The following is a 21,395-nucleotide window of genomic DNA, read 5'->3' as shown; positions in this document are numbered from 1 at the left end:
TTTCTATGTGAACTGCTCAGGTTGGATGGAAGGGGGGGGGTTATTTATTTTCATTCAACACACAACACTGCTGAATCAACAGTCACAGGAGAAAAGAGTAAGGACACTGCACGTTTGGCACAAAGCTGCTCTCGTCATGGCCTGTATATAAGTCAACCAACATAATACCCAGGCAATGCTCAGTAAATCGGCTTCTCAGCAGGATCTGTCACACGTCGTATCTTCATACTGCCTTTCACCTTCGGTTCTGCATGGAGTCCCGATAAAAAATATTAATTGTGAGACACCCTAAAACATCAGCTCTATGTATTATAGCACACACACTTCCAAATCCATCCACTACGAGGCAGAGATGAGGCAATCTGCCTTTGTTTTGTGCCTACATGATCTGGAAACCTCTCTCTAGCATCTCAACTCAAAAGGAGCCAAATGCTTCAGGCGAGCTGTGGTCTGCGTTCAATGGATTCTTTATGAGTACTATTCTCAGCATATGAGGATGTGGTTGGATTTAGCAAGACATTGGGGAAATTGTGTTTCACTGATGAAAACGAGGGAAGTAAATTTCACATTTCAGATCACTGAAATATTCACTTTACTGACCTTCTGTTGATCAGCTAGAGACGTACATGGTGCTTTGTTTATAGCAAAACAGTCAGATGCAGTAAACTGTTTTGATTTTGGCAATCTATTTCCAGTTTCCTTGTGTATTAATATGCATTTTGAGATGGATAATAACTCTGTTCACTTTTAACAGCATCGTTATGGAAAATACTACTAGAAAAGTATTTATTTTTGCCTTCATGGCTCATAAAATGTGGAATGACCTGCTGCTCAGACTTCACATATATTTTTTTAGAATGGCTTAGTTGGGATAGGCTACAGCCTCCTCACAATCCTGCAGTATGGGTGGTGGATAATGAATTATGAATGAATATATTGTTGTACATTTTACCATTCACAAACACCTTAAATTCCAGTTCTCCCTCTCTAGCTTTATGGATGGAAAAAAATAATTGGATTCTGGATCAGATTCTTTATTCTCACATCATTTAGCCGAGCATAGTTGGTATTTTAAGACATTTTGGGATTTTAACTAGAACTGAAAATAAGGTTCTGTGAATCTGAGTGATGACTTTGTGGTTAATGGTTTGTAATGACTGGAAATTATCAGTGATGCTGCAAACATTTTTAATATAGCATGCAAAATAAGGCTGTACAGTGTAATTCACACAATTGCTACAGAGTGAATGCAAAATTTATATAATATATGATTCCTAGGGCAAAACTTGGTCATAGGTATTTAAAGTTGTTGCCACATTGACTTGAGGCGGCATATTTTACAACTGTGGTTTACTAAAGAAAAAAGTTGGTAGCCTATTAGTTTTGCTCCCCAAACTTTTAAGGTTACACTGGTTTAATGGGTTTGTTTTTGCTTTCCAGGGTGCCAAACGCTCTTGCCGTACCTGGAGTCGCCGCCAGAGGGCGCTGCTGTTATTTCAGCCCATCGCAGAGGCGGAACACGACGTGGCAAGTAAACAGTTCACTTCCTGTAATTTGTGTTGTATTGACATCCGTCTCATACAGACATATCCTTCGTCTGTCAAAGCCACATTTGCTCGGACTTTGTAGTAGCTTTTAATTCATCATTCAGGCCGCAGTTAGGGTGAGGTGAGCCGACTGTTATCTTACACCAGGAGCGGGCTGAAGGAGCTCGGCAGCCGGACAGGAGACATGACGGCTGGGCTGCTGGTGGTGATGGTCGGAGGGCTGCTGGAGGTCTGCAGCGGCGTCTCAGCAAACAGAGGAGGGTACCCGTCCTTTACAGATGAAATCCCTTTTAAAATCAACTGGCCAGGCGCTGAAGTCACGCTGGTATGTCTCCTTCTTTAGGAACAGTTTTTTAGGGGAGCAAATTTACTGTAAGAGGTGAGGTAGAGGGGTGTTAGATAGTTAGCTATGTTCACAGATAGTTTCCTCTGTCTTCATTGCTGTTACGTTACAGTGTAAGTAACAAGCCTTTGTCTGTGGATTTCAGCCAACGTCAGGTGTACTGTACAAGGAAGATGACTTTGTCATTATGACAACAGCAGAGAAGGAGAAGTATAAATGTCTCCTGCCTTCTCTGACATCTGGAGATGAGGTAAGCCATCAGCATTTCTATTGCTTCCACAGATAATAGTTACAAACTCATTACAGATATTATGACACAAGTTATTAACATATGATCCCACTGGGTTAGTGCAAAGCTGTTAGATTCTATAAAGCATTTTGTCACTGGATTGATAAGACAAGATGAAGATACACACATGGTGTGTTATAACTGTCATTACTGTAAAAAATACAGAAATATCTGGATATGATTGCACAGTAAGTGGTTACAGTATTGCATGTGAGGAAATTACACAGGCTTGTTACACAGTAAAAATAAAATGAGGATGTGGGTATGTGCATATGTATGTAAATGATTATGAATGAGTATACTATATATATGTATTACCTGGGCAAAAATAGTGCAAACCAGTTGTGATGTTGTATGTGGTGGAGATGGAGGCAGAGGCAACAGCAGTGTTACGCTGTCTTATTATTCCTTTATTTCATTACTTTCATGGTCTGGTTTCAGGCTTCCACAAGAAAAGGATGTGTATAAATATTCATTTAGTCGTATGAAAATTTCTTAAAGTAGCAGAGATGTCCAGTCTGTGCTGCATCCTCAATTGCATAATTCAATTTTCAGTTTTATTGACAAAGCCCAATACTACATATCACAATTTGACTCGCACGACTTCCCCCCAAAAAAACCCTCTAACAGGGACAAGACGAACCAGTTTAGCTGCAGTTTGTGACTTATATTATATCTTTGGCCATCATATCTGGGATTTCTTTGCCGATTTAAGAGGATGCAGAACCAGCTACAGTTTGACAACTAAATAAAAAAAAAACAACACTGGAGCACGCAACAATAGCTCTCATACAATCAGATTCTGATAAGTTCAGAGAGGCAGCAAATCTGAAACTGAGATGAACACTTCTTTTTTGCAACTAAAAAAGATGTAGCTGTCCAAAAAAATGATCTGAATGACCTGCGTAAGATTCCACATTTTCTAAATATGGCCTGTAAACCCCAGAGGGAGAGCGTCCCTGTGGATAGCAGTGTCTGTTCTGTTCAGCTGAATTCTGTGATGCTAATCTGTGTTGTGCTATTTTTTTGTTTTGGTTTGTTTCATTTGTTTTTTATTGCTCCTGTTCCTTATACGCTGTCTTATCTCCGTCACCCTTAATGTATTTCTTTGGTGTATTCTGTCGACTTAGGATGACGATAAAGATTACAGTGGGCCCACTCCAGCTGAACTGCTGGATCCACTATTCAAACGAAGCAGCTGCTCCTACAGGGTGAGACCTCACGAGTTTCACTTTTATTTCCCTCTTATTTCCCTACCACTTTCAGAGAGACTGAAACTGTGTTCAGATGGACTTCACGCTACATTAGCAGAGCATAACTAAAAACTTGATGTTAAGTTTCTGCTGTGGTGAACAATGGTGTTCGGTCATGCATGACTCTAAACTCACTCTTGCCTTGCCAACATTGCAGATTGAGTCATACTGGACATATGAAGTATGTCATGGAAAGCATATAAGACAGTATCATGAAGAGAAGGAGACTGGCCAGGTCAGTGTTATTAGAGGGTAAAATCATTTTCAGATGACATGAGTGAGAAGTGAGCACTTATCATGTGTGTTTCCACAGAAGATTAACGTTCAGGAGTACTTCCTGGGTAATATGGCACAGAAGAGCCAGTCAACAGAGACAGGTGAGTTCATTTGTGAACGAAACTTTATGATATTGTTAGAAATATGTTATTCAATGTATTCATCTTTTCTTTATGGTGCTAAAGCTAAATAATCTCTTATTTTTTAGATAAACTTGAAGAGACAGAAAAAGTTAAATCAACAGCTGAAACTGAAGTAAGTATAATGAAACTTGAAAATGAAACTTCAGTAACCAACCATATTTGTCAGGCCAGCTGTCAGTTCTCACATTTGTCGTGTCATTTTTTTTTTTGTCTCCTTCACTCTTCCCGCTTGTGTCCAGGTGCCCACTAAGAATATAGAAGGCCAGCTGACTCCCTACTTCTCGTTGGAGATGGGTAACGGGACTCCTTGTGTGCTGAAACAGAACGAGGCTCGCTCCACATCTGTGCTGTACGTCTGCCATCCGGAGGCCAAGCATGAGATCCTGTCAGTCGCTGAGGTCACTACCTGTGAATATGAGGTGGTGGTGTTGACGCCGCTGCTCTGCGCACACCCAAAATACAGGTAGGTGGAAATACATCTAGAAGTATTTGTACGTCTTGTGTGCATTTTCTTAATCTAACTGTTTCCTTGTAGGTTCAAGTCCTCCCCAGTGAACGCCATCTTCTGCCAGGCTCTGGCTGGCTCCCCTTTGCGGCCTCGTCGGCTCGCCCAGTTGGATAAGGAGCAAGAGGAGCAGCTTAAACCGCCTTTCAGCGCCACCACCGAGACCAGAGAGGTGAGACACGCGCAGAAGTATGACAGAGGGGACAAATGGGGACTACCTGGCTCATTTATATCTTTGACGTGTTACAGGAGGATACGTCACCAGTGAGAGAGGAGGCCTTCACCTCCACTCACAAACCCATGACTGTGGGAGGGCAGTCTCAGGTCACTGTCGGCACCACTCACATCTCCCGCTTGACGGATGACCAACTAATCAAGGAGTTCCTCAGTGGCTCGTACTGTCTGCATGGGGTGAGGCATACTCCATCTAAACCACCTGAGCAGTGTTTCATAAACCACGCAGGGACATATAATCCTCTTGATGTGTGTGTTTCAGGGGGTCGGGTGGTGGAAATATGAATTCTGTTATGGAAAGCATGTCCATCAGTACCATGAGGTAAGAGTCCCTCCTTGTTAGTGTGAGTGTGTCAGTGTGGAAGCTGGGTGATTTATGTGGAGTATCTAAAAAATAAAATGTATTCTTAGTATTAGTTTAAGCTGGTAAACTCAACTGTAGGGCTGTAACTAACAGTTATTTCCATTATCAATCAATTTGCCAATTATTTACTGATTGTATTGCCTATAAAACGTGAAAAGAATAGGTGTCCTAAAGCCTAAAGGGCTGTCTTCCGATTTCTTGTTTTGTCTGGCCCCAATCAGACACAGTTCCTTATAGCAGCCTGGGGTGATTTTTTGTAATTGTTTTCAGTGAGAGTGAAGCATTTTACTTGTTGTTTTGCAACGCTGAGCACCTCACATTCTACCGCTCTATGCGGCTTGCATTTTTGTAGGGTCACCCTGAACCCTTCGAGCTAAAAAGAGCTTCAACTCAAAGCGGAAGAAGCGCTTAACATCATTGCTGTTTTTTTCCTATTGTCCAATCACATGAATTGAGATGTGGCCCTTCTGTGGTAGCAATAACAAATAGTAGCAGCATGCATGGTTTGCATGAGACTAACATCGGCTCACTTTCAAAGTGGCACTAGGAAAGCTGCAAGACATATCTGAACAAACTGTCAACTCGACAGCAAATTGTCAAACTATCCCCGGCTTATCTTAGCCTGGTTCAGACCAAAGATTCATGACGAGGCGAGTTTAAAGAAGCAGCTACTTACAATTCGCCGTTCTGCAACATTCTAAAACCCTGCTGGTTCACACTTAAGCAACTAGATGAGATGGTGTATCATCTCTGTGCAATAACTCTCTGTACCTTTGCTCTGTTTGCAGCTTTTCAGGCTTATTTTGTGGATGAATGTAATTTGTAGCTTTTTAAAGTATGAATGAGGATAGTGATTGTGAGATACTGGCTACAGTTGCATTTGTAGTAGTGATGAAAAACAAAACAAGCATCGGGTGGACTGTATTCATAATACGCACATACAGCGAGCAGCAGCAGCGACTGAAAGAGAGGGCTCAGCGGGGACAGAGCACCTGCTGCAGCAAGCAAACATGCCCTCTGTGGTCATTTTGAGTTGAGCAGCAGACTTCAGTACAACCTGATTTGCTGTAGAAACAGGTGACGTGTCTTACGTTTTAGAACCAGCGCTGGTGATTTGACCAGCTGAGTTGCAGATGACACCATCAGCCAGGTTGAGTCAAACTCAGATGCCGAGGCCACACCACTGCAACTTTTCTTTGCAATGTTCTAAAACAGTTTCATCTCGCTTGGAATCATTGGGCTAAACTTGGCTTAAAAATAAGACTTGAACCAACCATCATCCAGGTGAAGCTCCTGGACCAGCTGATGGTACTCCCTGTGATTTCTCCTCTTTCTGAGGGTCTCATGTACACACACAGATCTCCATTTCCCTGTTACCAAGGTACTTTTTGGTAACAGCCTCTCACCCTGAATCACAGCCTTCCACCTGTCTTTTCTTCATGCAGATTTTACAATACAGATGTGTGAGTTTACTTCATAGCTAATTACAAGTTAAGCTAAAGACAGGTGACTCAGTGGTTGCCTAGTAACAATTCAAAAAAGATGCAGCTAGCTGCAAAACGTGCTTTGTCTGATCGGGGACGGCTTCAATAAAGAGTGGCAGAGTGGTGCGCCTTGCATTTTTCATCCTGCAAAACACACTGTCATATCGGGCCCTACCAGTCCAAAACCCAAAGACACGCAGTTTGTTATTACATAAGGCAAAGACACGTAGCAAATACTTACAATAAAGAAGCTGGAAATGAGGAACTTTTGCCATCTTTGCCTCAAAAATGAACGTATCCAAAATAGATGGCAATTAATTTTCTGCCACTTGATTTATCACATAAGTGTTTTGGCTCTGCTTTAACTACATAAACGTTAGCTAAGAGAAAATGTGTAATTGCATAATTGGTTTATTTTAATTGTGTATATATAGGATTGTCCGGCACATTAGATTGCAGTTGTACAGTGATGAAAATGGCCCTCTGTGCCGCAGGATAAAGAGCAAGGAAAGAACATTGTGGTGGTCGGGAACTGGAACGCCCTGGAGCACATGGAGTGGGCCAAGAAGAACGTTGCCAGATCCTACCAGCTCAAAGATGATGGCGTGCAGAAAGTCAAGTAAGCCATTCATATTGTTGAATGCTCATCTGGATGCAAATTAAACTGAGATTGTTGTTGATTTTTCTCTCTGTTCATCCTCTCCGCTCCTTGGCAGGTTGGTTTCCCACTTCTATGGCCACGGGGATGTGTGTGATCTGACAGGGAAGCCCAGACAGGTCATTGTCAAGCTCAAGTGAGTGAACAGTCATGGGCGGGGGAGGAACCACAGTGCCAGCTCAGTGTCACTGCCCTGAGTCAACACATGAGTATAACAATACCCCCGATGTTTCCTGGTTGATTCACTCGTCTCTTTTCCCCCTCTCTCTGTCAGATGTAAGGAGTCTGAGTCTCCCCATGCTGTCACTGTCTATATGCTGGAGCCTCAGACTTGTCAGTACATCCTCGGGGTAAGTTCTCTAGTAACCAATGAGTCACAGTTACTGGAAAAAAAAAACACAAGCTGTATCAGGTTAATACTGAACCTTAGCTCGAGTGCTAAACTCTACTTCAGTTTGGAGAGCTAAATAAATGGAAAGTCCAAATATATGTAGGTGTTTGGGCAACGCTAACTTGTTTTTATTTGTCCACAACACAACTGTGACTCTAATGCAGTCGTTTCAGATTTCCTTCATTTTCAGGCTGGTATTGTGGATTTGGAGCTAAATGTTGTGCCTGGGGCACGTCGTGTATTAACGATACTGGTTACCTGGAGAGGTTGGAAAAAGATATACGTTTCTTCCCTGTTCCAAAACAAAAATCAAACCCTGAAAAGTGTAGGGTTAGCCAGCTAGCTAGTGAAGCTATAGCCTACTGAATGTATACACATGCTGCTTTTGCTTTTTAATGATTATAATAGTGAAAAAAAAGGCCGACCCTGTTGTACAGGAACCAGTGAAGGGGAGCAGGGATTTGCTGATATTCAACCAGCTGTGTGTCATCGCATTGTGCGCAGATGGAGGGTGTTTGGCTTCCCTTGGAGATCCCTGCCCGTCCGGTGGCAGAGGTCTGGGTGCTGGCAGCAGCACCAGGATCTCTGCCTCTGCCAAAGACCTCTGGCAAAGCCAAACACTGTTCATCTGCACATACTGCGATGCCACCCAGCTGGTTCAATATCAACAAAGTTTCCCTTTATATTCATTGTCTTCTGTGGCGATCAGCAGTGATGTGGTGGTTCACTTTTACACTGTGATCTGTAGCCTATAGTTTGGCTTTAGCTTCTAACTGTCTTTGTCTTTTTAACCTGTTGTTGGTGCTGAGTCAGTTTGACATCCTGGATATATCATTTAAACACAGACTGTAGACCCCTCTGTCTGCTTCTCTCTGGAATCACTGTTTCATTTTTCCCAAAATTATGCTAATATTTTTTGCAGTTAGTGACACTGTGGGCTCCATGCTTAGTGTCAGACTAAGCATGGAGCCCACAGCCCACATCACAAAGGGGCGGGGCCTAGCGAAAGGTCAGTTGATTGGTTGTTTGGTCTAAACAATGTCAGAAAATGGCGGGAAATGTTGATAAGTGTTCCCAGCATTGTCCTCAAATGTCTTGTGTTTTGTCCACAACCCAAAGATACTCCCTTTACAATAATAAAAATCTCATTAAGGAAGCTGGAATCAGAGAAGTTGTAAAAAATACTCAAACCAATTATCAAATTAGTTGGCAATTAATTTAGTAGTTGACAACAAATCAATTCTTGTGTGCAGACAGGAGGCCTATAATGATTGTCACCACATTTAAGGTGATTGACATCGGTGTTTTTTCCCCCTAGGTTGAGTCTCCGGTCATATGCAGGATTCTTGACACTGCTGATGAATATGGACTTCTGTCAGTCTCCAGCTAAACTGACAAATATCATAGGACAGCAACGGCGCATGAAGGACAAAGAGAGGACATACAGAGGAAGGTGCACTTGAAGAGAGAGGACAGTTATCATAAAACAGAAGCCTGTTTGATGGAGGAAGAGAGATGCCCATGACACTGCGCTAAAAGCCAAAATCGAGGTGAAACTTGGTCCCGAGGCTGGACTTGACGTAGCCAGGGAGCATGGCCTCAGCTCATGCCCTTATCTGTGCAATGGGTAGTGCTACATCACAGCCTGATCCAGCAGACTTGCTCAGACTTTGTGAAAACACGGATGCCTCGCTCCACAAGGCAGTGGATTTGTTGCCTGTACCCCATATCTATGCTTCACTTTGTGTTGATTGATTGCAAGCAAAGGAGTGATGAATCAGGGGATTCATAATCATCAGGAGAATCACATCGTTCGTGGTGGTTTTATTGTCTTTAAAGTTTATTTTTGTGTTTGAGTGTGTGTGTGAGTGTGGTATGAAATGATTAGCTGCTTGACCCTGGCACTTTGTACTTGTAGATATGCAAAAAGCAAGTGTGAAAATGTTTTAGCAGCTGTGAGAGTGAGTATTGTGTTAATTTACAGGATGAGTGAGTGTAACTTATGCATTAGACGGTGCTGTGGAATAGCAACAGAGGTGAGTGGTTGATTAAAATTCCCTCTAAGTTTGTTGGCTGTGCAGAATGTCTGTGGGTTCCTTTAAGAGGTATTCTGTGGTTTTATGAAGATGCGCACTGGGAGCCTGATCACTGCTGTATCACAGGGATACAGACCAATGCATTTGCAGCAAAGAATAAAAACTGAAACGTGAAACCTCACATATGGTGTTGCATTACTACACAGGAAAGACATTTGCGATATAGACCTTTTCATTGCTGTTCTGTTTCAAGGACAACAGCTTTAATACCTGTGTACTTCCTGTCAGCATAAGTAAACATTTCAACAGGAAATACACTGGGACCCATTTACAGTGTTTGTGTTGGTCTATAGATTGTTTAAAACTTGCCAAAATAAACATTTTAAATGGTGTATTTCCTCATGGAATGTTTGTTAATGCGGTAGTGACAGGAAGTAAACCGGGACCAAAGCTGCTCTTTGCAACAGAAAAGCAGTGAATCAGCAATAAATGTCTCCTCTTAATGACTGTATGTATATCTTTCAAAGCAAGAGGTTTTCCTTGGTATTTATTACCATGAGAAGCACATAAAATAATTAGTCTGTTATTTCCCTCCTGGAAATAGCATAAAGTATGTTGAGCCTTCATTGATGGACATGTAGTTACACTGAAGGCCACCAGAGGGTACTGATGCTGTGTGTATAGTATAACCCTTTCCAATTGTGAAAACCTTTTTATTTCCTTTCATTTTTATCTTAAAGAAAACAGCTGGAGCTGCAAAATAATTAACACCACTCTAATTTACACTGACGTGCTGAACAGCGACCACTGCAGTTATTTCTATTTCTAATCACAGTGATTTTTAGTTTTAAAAAAATAGATCAGACACTGCAAAGCTTCATCTGTAACCTCAGGGTATAATGTAAAGAATACCATGTCAACATTTGTGTGTGGATGTGGACATAATTGGAAATAATCTGAGATTCCATCACTTACATGAATATATCAAAAAATAAAATAATGTAGTGTTGGTTGTGAGACATAAAATGCCAATTCAAACAGTGTTGTTTCTCTGAGTTATCATCACTTTGGGTTTAATATAACACAAGTATGTTGTTTTCACATTCTTAAAGGGGAACTGCCCATTTTCAGAATTCATACATGTTATTCCTATGGTCTAATACAGTCCAAAAATATTAGTAAACATGAACCGATCCCTCAAAATCCAAAAATTAGAGTGCTAAAACTTAAATTTGTGATGTCATCAAGTATTAAGTCTGGAGCTGCTCCACAGACAATGAATTTGGAGAGATGTTAGAGACGATAATGACAGCACCCAGGGGAATGTTGTGAGTATATGCGTACATTTTCTGTTTCAGAGCTGAGAACACTACAACAGACTAAAGTTCATTTAGGCTAGTTATAAAACACATTCTGTGGATCCACAAAATCAGGCTCCATTCATTGTCTATGGAGCAGCTCCAGACTTGATGTTTAATGACATCACAAGTTTGAGACTTAAATCTGTGTTTTATGACTTTAAAAGACAGTAGCTCATGATTACAAATATAATGACTGAACTTACCCAGGCCGTGTAAATAACATACTGGCATTCTTACTTAAGGTGGTATTCTCATTTAACATCAGGTGTTCAGTCCCAGCAGGCCTGAAATACTGTCAAGCAACCAGCATTACAATCATTTCATTAGCTACTGACACAGCTAGCAATAATAAAACTAGGGCTGCAACTAATGATTATTTTTATAAGCAATTAATCTGCCATTTTTCTTGATTTTGTTTTGTCTTAAAAATATCAGAAAATAGTGGACAATGGTTATTATGTTTTATAAGGTGACATCTTCAAATGTTTTTTGTCTGAGAACAGTAAAACCCAAAGATACAAATTTCACTATCATATGACTAAGAGAAGCATCAAATGCTAACATCTGAAAATCTGTAACCAGCAAAAGTTTGACATTTGTTCTTAAAAAAATGAAAGAAACGTTGACTCAGCTTCTCATTAATTTTCTGTTGATCAACTAATCAATAGCTCAAGTAAAAAAAAAAAATAAAAAAAATTGAAGCACAGATCCATTGCACTTGCCAAACATTTATTGTGTTGAAAAGTGTATGAGGTTCACAAACACATTTCTCTCAAGAAGCAAAAGTTCATCAAAGTGCAACCACATGCCATCGACAGCCATGTGTGGGCCAGTGCAGGGTTTCAGAGCAGCCCGACACTACAGCAGCTTATATCAGCGCTCAGCAACTTCAGCAACTTCAGCCAGAGAGAAAACAGCAGTGATCTAGCAACTGCAGTCTTTGGCTGCAATGAAAACCTATGGAGCCTTGGGTTATATTGGCACATGCTTGTGCAACACGGGCAGATTTATGAGAAAATGCAATATCTGTAAAAGAACAGACACTTCCATTACAAATCTATTGCTTGTCTTTAGTCTCATGGCAAGGCTCATAATACTGGTTCTTTAATATGTCCACTCAAGAAAACATAACATGTATTTCCACTGTAGAAGAGAACAAAAGGTTAATACAGATTCCAAATACATAAAATGGGCTGTTTTTTTATGTTCGTCTTTTGATTCATATTTGATTTAAAGCCATGTCAACATTGTCCAAACCTTTCTGTTTAGCAGCTCTGTGATTAGACTGAGGGAATGGGAATCTGGTGCACTGAGGTGCTTTCAAAGTCTTGTAGTGCATCTTGGTGAGTGTGGTAGTGCATGGCTACATAAGATTTGGCGAAGGCAAATGTCTGAGAGCTGACAGGTTGCAGGCTGGTGGGGGAGCTGGGCCCTGCAGAGGGACTGCTGTTGTATATACTGTAGTAGGGCTCGATGCGGGTGTTGATAGGTGTCGAGGTACTTGGGGGGCGAGGTTTGCGCGCACCTGTGGCCCTTGGACTACCAGCGCAATCCCTGGAGTGACTGGGCCCGCAGGCCTGGTCTACCAGCCTCCTCTGTGGCTTGGGTGACAGTACATAGGCCGAGTTGGTCTCATGATGGGAGGATTTATTGCGATTGACTTCCAGGCTGCCCTTCCCCATCGCATGCAGACGAGTCTTTTGCTTGCAACAGAGAAAGCCCAGTGCCGCCCACTGAACACAGCACAGCACACGGCGTCGGAGGCCTGCGCTGTTGCGTGAGTACACAAAGGGATTGATGCCCGACTTAAGGAAAATGAGCACAAAGCCACACAGTTCAAACTGGTAATGTGCAAAGCTACTTTCTGGTGACAGAACATCCTGTGCCAGTGAAACTCCCATGGGCAAGCAGCAAAGCAGCACAGAGAACACTATAACTACACAGGTGACAACTGCCTTGGAGTCCTTGGCGGTGGCCAAGTTGACTGTAGACACCAGCTGACAGCAGGTGGCTCCTTGGGCAGCGCCTGGAACCAGAGGCTGGCTGGTCTTGTTAACGTAAGAGTGTGTCTGAACGTTCTGCAGTTTGTTGTAAGTCTGGTTACGGTACAGAGAGGGGCCTTGAACAGCACACTGCATGCTCTCAAAGCCTGCTGCAATGAGAGGTGGTGGGGGTGGAGGGCATGTGGCATCTACAGTGATGACGGGACATTTCCTCACTTGTGCGTTCTTCCTCAGTGTCTGAGCAATCATCAGATAGGACACAGACACCACAGCGACACAAAAGGCAAAGTCTGCTAGGTAGACATACAACACAACCCTGGCCTGTCCACCTCCCAGGCCAAAGTGGGGCAAGCAGGGTCCATCTCTGCGTGGGTATGCTCGTATTGTAAGGAGAGCCGCCATGGTGAAGCTGGATGTCCACAGCAGCGCAGTGAGCGCCAGCGTGCAGGGGAAGGAGGCGGTGCGGTTTGGCTGCTGCCCCAACACCATGCGCAGCCTGTGCAAAGCAATGACAGCCACCGTCTCCAGGGACATGATGATAAAGCCCGAGCTGGTCAAGTGGAAGGCGAAGCAGAAACTCTTCGACACGCCGTCCCCTCCACCTGCATCCAAGAAGAGCACCAGCGCAAACATGGGAGCAGTCACACAGCAGATGAACAAGTCACAGAAGGACAGGTTGAGGATCATGAAGTCAAAGTTGGTGCGGAACTTGCGAAACATGGGGTCAAAAAAGGAGAGGAACACCACCAGGTTGCCGTAGGAGCCCAGGCAGAAGATGAAGATGAGCAGGAGGGAGCAAAAGGTCAAGGTGGCGGTGTGAATCACGGCCCAGCCTGATGGGGTCGTGCCCAGGGTGCCATTGAAGGTCTGCTGTCTTGGCACATCCACCAGGTCTGATGGTGTAACAGTGGTGTTCATTGTATTATTAACAATTTATAAGGATCCCACAGTCATCAATTTCAGCGTTATTCCTCGTGTATGGACGGAGTACATGATGATCACAGCATCTGCTGCTTGTGCCAATGCTGCCACCTTGGTAGAGTGCTACAGAGGATACAAAGTCATATATTAGCTTTAATGTTGTGCAGTAGATCACATTTAACAGGCCTAAATTCATAGATGATGAAAGGGAGCGAGGCAAAGTCAACCTGAGGTGTAAATAGGTACATTTTTAATATGGAGCGGTGACATGTTGGACACAAGGTACAGTAGGATATAGCTATGCACCACTGCATTTGGCCAATTATACCTTACACACAGACACAGACACACACACACACACACACACACACACACACACACAGAGCGTCTGCTTAAATCCAGAGGAAATATGTGTATTGCTGTTTTTATTGTATCTAATACTCTATACGATGAGAAAACATTACCTACCATCTGTAATCGATCGTGCCTCCATCATCACCATCACCATCATCTGTTACAGCCCATCTTCATTTTTAAGCAGTATGATAGTCAGCGAACGCACCGCGGCTCTGGAAAAAACGTATTTCAACAGCAAATAATCCAAAACAGAGCAGCCCACTGACAAGCACTGACATTAAACACGTCTCCTCACATGTCTGTATTATTCGTTAACGCGTATGCAGCGAAATTAGATGAAAGCATGTTCGTTTTCTTGGCGATATATCCATTCTTATACAGAAGCGACGGCCACTGGACGTGCACTGAAAAATGAGTATGAAGTCACTGCCTACGTATCTGGGCATGAGCATAACCACTGCATTCAAGTGGTCCCTCTGTAACAACTCACATCATCTTTCCCTGTTTTTACTTTTTTATCGGTGACAACTGTCGTTTTCCCTCAGTTTTAATACAAATTCACATTTAGTGAAAGAGACCGTTACACCATTTTCTCGCACGACACATCACCACCGCGGCAAATCGTTTTTTTTTTCTTCACCATGGCAACATACTGTAGCTTTTACGAAAAAATGGTCTCGTAATATTTAAAATGGACTGGGTTAAATACGTAGAAAGCTTACACTGATTTTATAACGGCTAGAAGACGTTTGGCACGACAAATTCGCAAAAATAAAACCATTTTCTAAATAATTTTAATTCTTTTTTTTTTTTTCGCTTTTCACCGCCGTCCTTGGGAACAGCAGCTCAACAACGTGGTTGCTAGGCGACACGCACAGTGATGATTCTCTGTGAATATTTAAAGCAGGGACAGTAATCATCGTGTGCCATGGAGGGCCAAGACACTCTCAGCACGTTTGATTTGTAAACCAGAATCACTGCCTTGCGGTTGTATGCCTCTGTCAAGTTGCAGTTACAGTTTACATGTCTGTGGAAACATGGATGTTTCACACACATCTTCCCCTCAGCAGCAATGATGCAATGATCTAGCCTATACAATGAGCAGTTTCAAGATGGACACCCAAGATTAGTGTCACCAGTTCAATAGGCTATCTGACCAAATGTCTCCACTTCTGTACCTGAGTTATGACACTGACTAATAGCCATGAAAGTGTTTTAGTAAACATCATGATGTCACGGTTGACATTTGACCTTTGGATATAAAATGTCATCACTTCATCATCCTATGACACATTTGTGTGAATTTTTGTCATAACTAGCATATGAACTCTTGATTTATGGCCAAAAACATGTTTTATGAGGTCAGTGTGACCTTGGCCTTCAATCACCATATTCTAATAGGTTCAGCCCATGAGTCAAAGTGGACATTTGTGCCAAATTTGAGGAAATTCCCTTACAGCATTTTTGAGATATCACATTCACAAAGGTAAGACGGACGCAGTGACTGTGACCTTTGACCGCCAAATTCTAATGAGTTCATCTTTGAGTCCAAGTAGATGCTTGTGTCAAATCTGAAGAAATTCCCTGCAGTTGTTCCTTGAGATACTGCATTCATGAATATTGTGGCTTCCAAATAAGTTGAAAAATAGCTGTACACAGACGCCATAACGGGAGATATGATGAACTCACTGTCTTTGGTTTTCACTGTTTGATGACCCAGGGTGCTTTGGTATTGGTTTGAGAGTTGATTGATTTGTAGGATGTATGGAGACTTGCAAGATGAGGTTATGAACTGATTGTCTTGACTGTTGCATTAAAAAAAAAAATAGGCCTTTACAAAAACAAAGTTCAGATCAATGGGGTATTAAACGACTTCATCGAACAATAAAAACTAAGACTAACCAAATAAACAGTGGTTAATGACTGTAACCCCATAGTGTCCTCCACGCTCCAGTCACTTCAGCACAGGTGCCTTTAATTAAAGGCTCCCAAGATGCCAGGTCAGGTGGCCCATTAACGTGACTCAGAAAAAAACAGGACTTGTCAGAAATGGCTCTAACATTGAGTCACAGTGACCCTGACCTTTGACCACTGTATTCTAAAAGGTTCATAATTGGCTTGAAGTGGATGTTTGTGCCAAATTTTAAGAAATTCCCTCAAGACGATCTTGAGATATCATGTTCATGACAGACAAGGTCACAGTGACCTTGACCTTTGACTGCCAAAACTGCTCAGTTCATCATTGTGTCCAAGTGGACATTTGTGCCACATTAAAAGAAATTCACTCAAGGCTTTCTTGAGATATCTTGGCTTTGAGAATGGGACAGATGGACAGACAACCCTAAAACATAATGCCTCAGTTCCACAGCAATCGCTAGCATGGAGGCATAAAAAACAGACATCAAATGCAGTTTTTGTTACAAACAATTTATTGACATCTCTTTCAATAAGCAAACAGTACATCTAAAAAAAATCACTGCAGTTTTGGCACTACACTATACATAAGTGAGGTACTAAATGCTTCAATGCTTGGACTGATTTCAAGTCATCAGAGGAAAGCAAACAAAAGTGATTTCACTTCATCTCTGTGGGTTTTAGAAAAAAAAAAAGGTAAATGATAACAGGAACAAGTGGGAAGAGGTCACAATTATTGACAGGCGGTGTGGTTATTTTCTTGCACCGAAACATGAAATGGTCATCAAACTGTTCTCACGTCCTCACAGCAAACGCATCACACAGCACAGCAGTGGGGAGCTTGCCCTCTCCCTTTCTTTGCCAGAGTGGATGACAATAGGCTCCTTTGCTAAAAGCTTGTCTACTTTATCTCAGAAATACTTAATATGAAAAAAAAAAAAACCATAGCACTTCAAAAAGTCAAATAAATAAATAAATATGTTTGTGCATATTTGCTATACCATGATATATACATGCATGATGCATATAATCATAATAGATCAAACAGCCACACAAACACTGTGTGTTGCAGGTTTAAGTCTAACTTAAAGAGACCATTGTTCAATAGTCAGTGCTCTGTGGTTTGTAACAAACACTTTACTACTGGGAGATAGTAAAGAGTATGTCCGACACTGGACATGGTGTTGGCTCAGAGTTGATACTTGGGATAGAATCCTGAGAAATGTGTGGGACACTGGCGGATGTCTTCAAGCATCCCATAAACGCGCACACACATACACTCGTGCACATGCACACAAACAAACCCCCCCGAAAAAGGAAAAAAAAAGAAGAAGAAATAAAACTGTACAATAATGTTACAAACTGCAGGTCATTCATCCCTGCTATGATTGATCCTTAAATATTAAGTATAGTAGAAATGTAATGAGCTAAATACATGAATAAACAACTTTTCAATCCTGTGTGTGCCACAACTTAAGTTGCTTTGTGTGCCACTCTTCTTCCAGGGTGATGCTGTGCCTTTCAGCAGTCAGGAACTGGAGCCTCCTCCCCAATGCAGGCTGGTGTCTGTTCAGTCTGGGTTCATCCCAAACTGAAACAAAAACAGGCATGACTGTAAAAAGGTGGCTCAGGGAGTTTTCTTTTATGCCTATACAATTATCCCTTTATCAGCTTTGTTTGACTGTAGTCAGTAAAAAAATAATAATCAAGTTACAAATATTTGGGATGCGCTTGTGAAAACATTTAGTAATATTTATGTTTCAAGAAGAGTGTGAAGTTAAAATGCTTTACCAGGTTTTAGGCATAGTAACATGGGGAGACCAGTAAGTCAGTGAGGACCAGCAGCTGGTCATCTGTGAACTGCTGCTTATGCTGCTGCCAGTTGTCATGGTGAGTCCGTCGGAAGTTCGACAGAGTTTTCTTCACAGTCATCTGAAGGCGACAAACAGAAATTAGGGCTATTGTTTTTTTCTTTATCAGTGAACATATCACAGGTTACATTGAGAACAAGCATTAGGCGACTGGGGGGGAAAGGAGGTTGAAAAATAATCCCAGCGCGACAGCATAGTGATAAACAGGCGATTATACATACTTCAATGGGTTGTGTGTCATTGAGGTGAGCGCTGAGGTCCATCAACAGCTGGGGCATCCAAGTGGGCACATCATATGGGCTGGAGAGAATACAAGCGCTCAACCCGAGAACACCTGCATGGCGCCGCACCAGGTCTACAAAAACACGACAGGTGGGATTCCATTAAAATGAGAGAGAACAGCATGTTTAGTCCATTGTCACATATTCAAGACGTGTTCCTTACCAGCAGAGGGTATAGTGTCCTTTATAGAGCCGAGCTCCCTCTTCCTCTTCTTAGGCAAGCAAGTCTTGCAGAGGGCCTCAAAATGTGCCTGCATGGGGGTGTCCATGGACAGGAAGTTGCACTGAAGGAAGCCACTGAGTGTAGTGGCGGCCATTTCTCTTACCTAGAAAACAAAGGTAGACAGAGGAGATGGGAAAGTTGAATTTCAGAGTGTAATGCATTACTACAGAACAGTATTATTACAACACACATAATGGTGCAACTGAGTACATATATTTAATAGATGATTACTCTGGAACTTGCTGGCAGTAATTGACATTATAATGACTTGAAAGGAACAAGGAAGTAATTGACATTGCTTACTTCATCTGTTAATTGGATACTTGAAAGATAATTTTATTCTACATGGCTGTTACATAAACTTTAGAATGTAAAGTGACACTTACTGACACATAACAAATTAGTGTTAAAGCTGACATACGCTAATAGAGACCCAGTCAACCGAAGATGTTGCGGCTTAGATCCTAAGTGTGAATCATATGGTCACAGGCGTTCTAAAAGTTAATCCAGTCTGGAGCATGCTCCATCACACCACAGTCAAAGTCACAGCAGACATCAATAGATTCACTGATGCTGAGGTGGATTTAATTTGTAAAACAACAGACACGTTCCAAAACCATGGATTACCAGAACCACCAAAGGTGCCATAAACACACGCTCTGTAGCCTACAAATTAGGGCTACAGTTTGAAAACATGGACAATTATAAGGGCCAGGCCATATGCCACATTTTTTTATCGCCTGGAAAATGTGAGGTCGGGTGCTGGGTGCTACTCTGTGCCAACTTTCAAGGGCGCGTAGGCAGGTTGTGCCTTATGTTGCTAAACGACCATAACCAGCACTGTACCGTGGCCTTACTTTCTCTACGTTGATTCGTGTAGATCATATGGCTGCGTAGTATGGCCTACTAAACAGAAATCCCAAGTTCAGAGCTGGTATTCTTCGAGGCTTTTTTTGTTTTTTTAAGATATTTTTTGGGGCATTTTTGCCTTTAATGCACAGGACAGGTAAGTATGAAAGGGCCGCGGCAACAGCCCTACACATGGGGCGCCCGCTCTACCACCAAGCCACCGACGCCCCAAGGCATTGTTTTTTTAAGTGTGTATTGAGCTTGAAATATATCATATATAATATATATATATATATATAATGGACATAAAGCTCTGAGTAGCCCTGCACTAAAATCATCAACTTCTACTCCATATTTACCAAAGACTGATATTTACGGAAGATAGTCGCCAGCTGTGATTGCTTGTTCCTTGTCACCTGATGTCAAGTTTGCGTTGCTGCATTCCCAAAATTGAACTTAGTTTCTCTCAGGGTGCAGCTGTTGCACCCTGAAAATTGGGCACTTAGGAACACTTGTGCGCCCAATTGCTATTGAGCACGCCTTCTACGTGTCTACACTGAAAATAATGGATATGAGGGATCAAAAAACCCCCACCATTATTCCTGTGCCCAAGAATTCAACACCAGCCTGCCTAAATTACTTCTGCCCAGTGGCACTCACCTCTGTAGTGATGAAGTGCTTTGAACAACTGGTTAAGGATAACATCTGCTCTTCACACTGGACCCAACAGTTTGCTGATCAAAAGAGGATGCCATAGCACACATCTTCGACACCACCCTATCTCTTCTGGGCAAGAACGGCAGCTACGCAAGATTGCTGTTCATTGACTACAGTTCAGCATTTCCCACAAAGCTCAAGGAGCTGGGATTAAACACCTCACTGCGGATGTGGATTCTTGACTTCCTGTCAGGCAAACCTAAGGTGGTAAGAGTGTGTGGACACGCCTCTTCCAACCTCATTCTTAACAATGGAGCACCCCAGGGCTGTGTTCTGAGTCCCTCACTGTACTCCCCGTACACACACAACTGTGTAACCATTTCAGACTTAAACACCATCATCAAATTTGCTGATGACATAGCTGTGATGGGCCTGACCACAGATATCAGTGAAAAGGCCTACCTGAAAGACGTAGAGGACTTGACCCGTTGGTTTCAGGACAACAGCCCACTCCTGAATGTCAGGAAGGCTAAGGAGCTGAGAGTGGACAGGAAAGGAACTACGCCCCCCTTTATATTAACAAGTCCGCAGTGGAGAGGGTTGACATCTTCAAGTACCTTGGTGTCAACATCATCAGTGGCCTGACCTGGGCATTGCATACTGACTCAGTTGTGACAAAGGCAAGGCAAAGACTGTTTCACCTCAGACACTCTAGGAAATTTGAGGTTTCCCCTCAAATGCAAAAGAATTTCTAGTCCTGCACCACCAAGAGTGTCCTGACATGAAACATCACTGCCTGATATGTACACAGCACTGGACAGGATTGCAAAGCCCTGCAAAGAGTGGCTCATTTGGCTGAACATTCAATAGACGGTGCTTGAAGGGATCGACGGGATTAGATTTCATTGGAATTCTACCTTTTATGATTGCAAGTGACCATTAAATTGATTGACTGAATAATAAATTCTGGCCATCATGGCATAATGTAACTAGCGTAGCATTCCTGTCTGGTGCTTTACCTGCCCATACTATAGCAACAATGTTATTAGGCAGGGTGTTGCACTAGTGTGTACACTGGCCAGCTGGATGGAAATAGCAGCCAGCTGGGGACTGGGGGTGGATATGTGTGTGGAGATGCTTCTCCATAATGTGAGCTAAAATGGTCTGTTGCGCATTTTATGTCTCGTTTCTCTGGGAAATTCTCAGCAGGCAAGGTAAACTTTTAAATGGGTGTTTTGCATATCTTTGAGTAGCGTTCTCCAGAGGAAAGGCTTTTTAGGTTAAAGTTTTCCTGGTTTAGTTTTGCTATAAAGTAACTGACTTACTTCCCTTAAAAAAGAAGATAGATTCCTCATGGGTTAAGCTTTGAGCTTTGTGCAACAAAGGTTACTTGGCAATATAAAGAAAGACAAGGGTCATGCCTAAAATCTGTCTT

The 21,395-nt window shown here is 42.3% G+C and overlaps 3 protein-coding genes across 4 annotated transcripts in view; 1 reads left to right on the top strand and 2 right to left on the bottom strand.

Annotated features, from left to right (window-relative positions):
- Positions 1-1,524: 1,524 nt before the first annotated feature.
- Positions 1,525-9,704, top strand: erlec1 (endoplasmic reticulum lectin 1). The gene is made up of 14 exons (XM_049601044.1): positions 1,525-1,872; positions 2,036-2,140; positions 3,310-3,390; positions 3,590-3,667; positions 3,746-3,809; positions 3,917-3,963; positions 4,091-4,314; positions 4,387-4,528; positions 4,606-4,767; positions 4,853-4,912; positions 6,933-7,057; positions 7,155-7,232; positions 7,371-7,446; positions 8,806-9,704. Exons 1-14 carry the CDS (start codon positions 1,732-1,734, stop codon positions 8,875-8,877), a joined length of 1,455 nt encoding a protein of 484 aa, XP_049457001.1. The 5' UTR covers positions 1,525-1,731; the 3' UTR covers positions 8,878-9,704.
- A 1,923-nt stretch (positions 9,705-11,627) lies between these two features.
- On the bottom strand, positions 11,628-14,784 carry gpr75 (G protein-coupled receptor 75). The gene is made up of 2 exons (XM_049601043.1): positions 14,277-14,784; positions 11,628-13,931 (listed from the first exon to the last, which is right to left on the bottom strand). The coding sequence occupies exon 2, from the start codon at positions 13,803-13,805 to the stop codon at positions 12,165-12,167; it is 1,641 nt and encodes a 546-aa protein (XP_049457000.1). The 5' UTR covers positions 13,806-13,931; positions 14,277-14,784; the 3' UTR covers positions 11,628-12,164.
- A 1,787-nt stretch (positions 14,785-16,571) lies between these two features.
- psme4a (proteasome activator subunit 4a) overlaps positions 16,572-21,395 on the bottom strand; it is a 30,516-nt gene continuing 25,692 nt past the window's right edge. For both annotated transcript variants that reach the window (XM_049601020.1, XM_049601021.1), the window contains 4 exons: positions 18,395-18,557; positions 18,172-18,305; positions 17,871-18,011; positions 16,572-17,670 (listed from right to left, as the gene is read on the bottom strand). In XM_049601020.1, the coding sequence (XP_049456977.1) occupies positions 17,877-18,011; positions 18,172-18,305; positions 18,395-18,557 (432 nt within the window). In that variant the 3' untranslated portion in view covers positions 16,572-17,670; positions 17,871-17,876. The remainder of the gene's footprint in view (positions 17,671-17,870; positions 18,012-18,171; positions 18,306-18,394; positions 18,558-21,395) is intronic.

This window comes from Epinephelus fuscoguttatus, linkage group LG16 (assembly GCF_011397635.1).
Source record: "Epinephelus fuscoguttatus linkage group LG16, E.fuscoguttatus.final_Chr_v1".
NCBI classification, from domain to species: domain Eukaryota; kingdom Metazoa; phylum Chordata; class Actinopteri; order Perciformes; family Serranidae; genus Epinephelus; species Epinephelus fuscoguttatus.
The sequence above is the reverse complement of the archived record's forward strand: the minus strand, read 5'-3'. Positions and strand labels throughout refer to the sequence as shown.

What these genes read in the sequence shown, in the direction of transcription:
- gpr75 (XM_049601043.1), bottom strand. Translation starts at nt 13,805, where the DNA reads ATGAACACCACTGTTACACCATCAGACCTGGTGGATGTGCCAAGACAG.
- erlec1 (XM_049601044.1), top strand. Translation starts at nt 1,732, where the DNA reads ATGACGGCTGGGCTGCTGGTGGTGATGGTCGGAGGGCTGCTGGAGGTC. An exon ending in CAGGCGCTGAAGTCACGCTG is followed by an intron (nt 1,873 to 2,035) that starts GTATGTCTCCTT and finishes TGTGGATTTCAG; the next exon opens with CCAACGTCAGGTGTACTGTA. An exon ending in ATGTCCATCAGTACCATGAG is followed by an intron (nt 4,913 to 6,932) that starts GTAAGAGTCCCT and finishes TCTGTGCCGCAG; the next exon opens with GATAAAGAGCAAGGAAAGAA.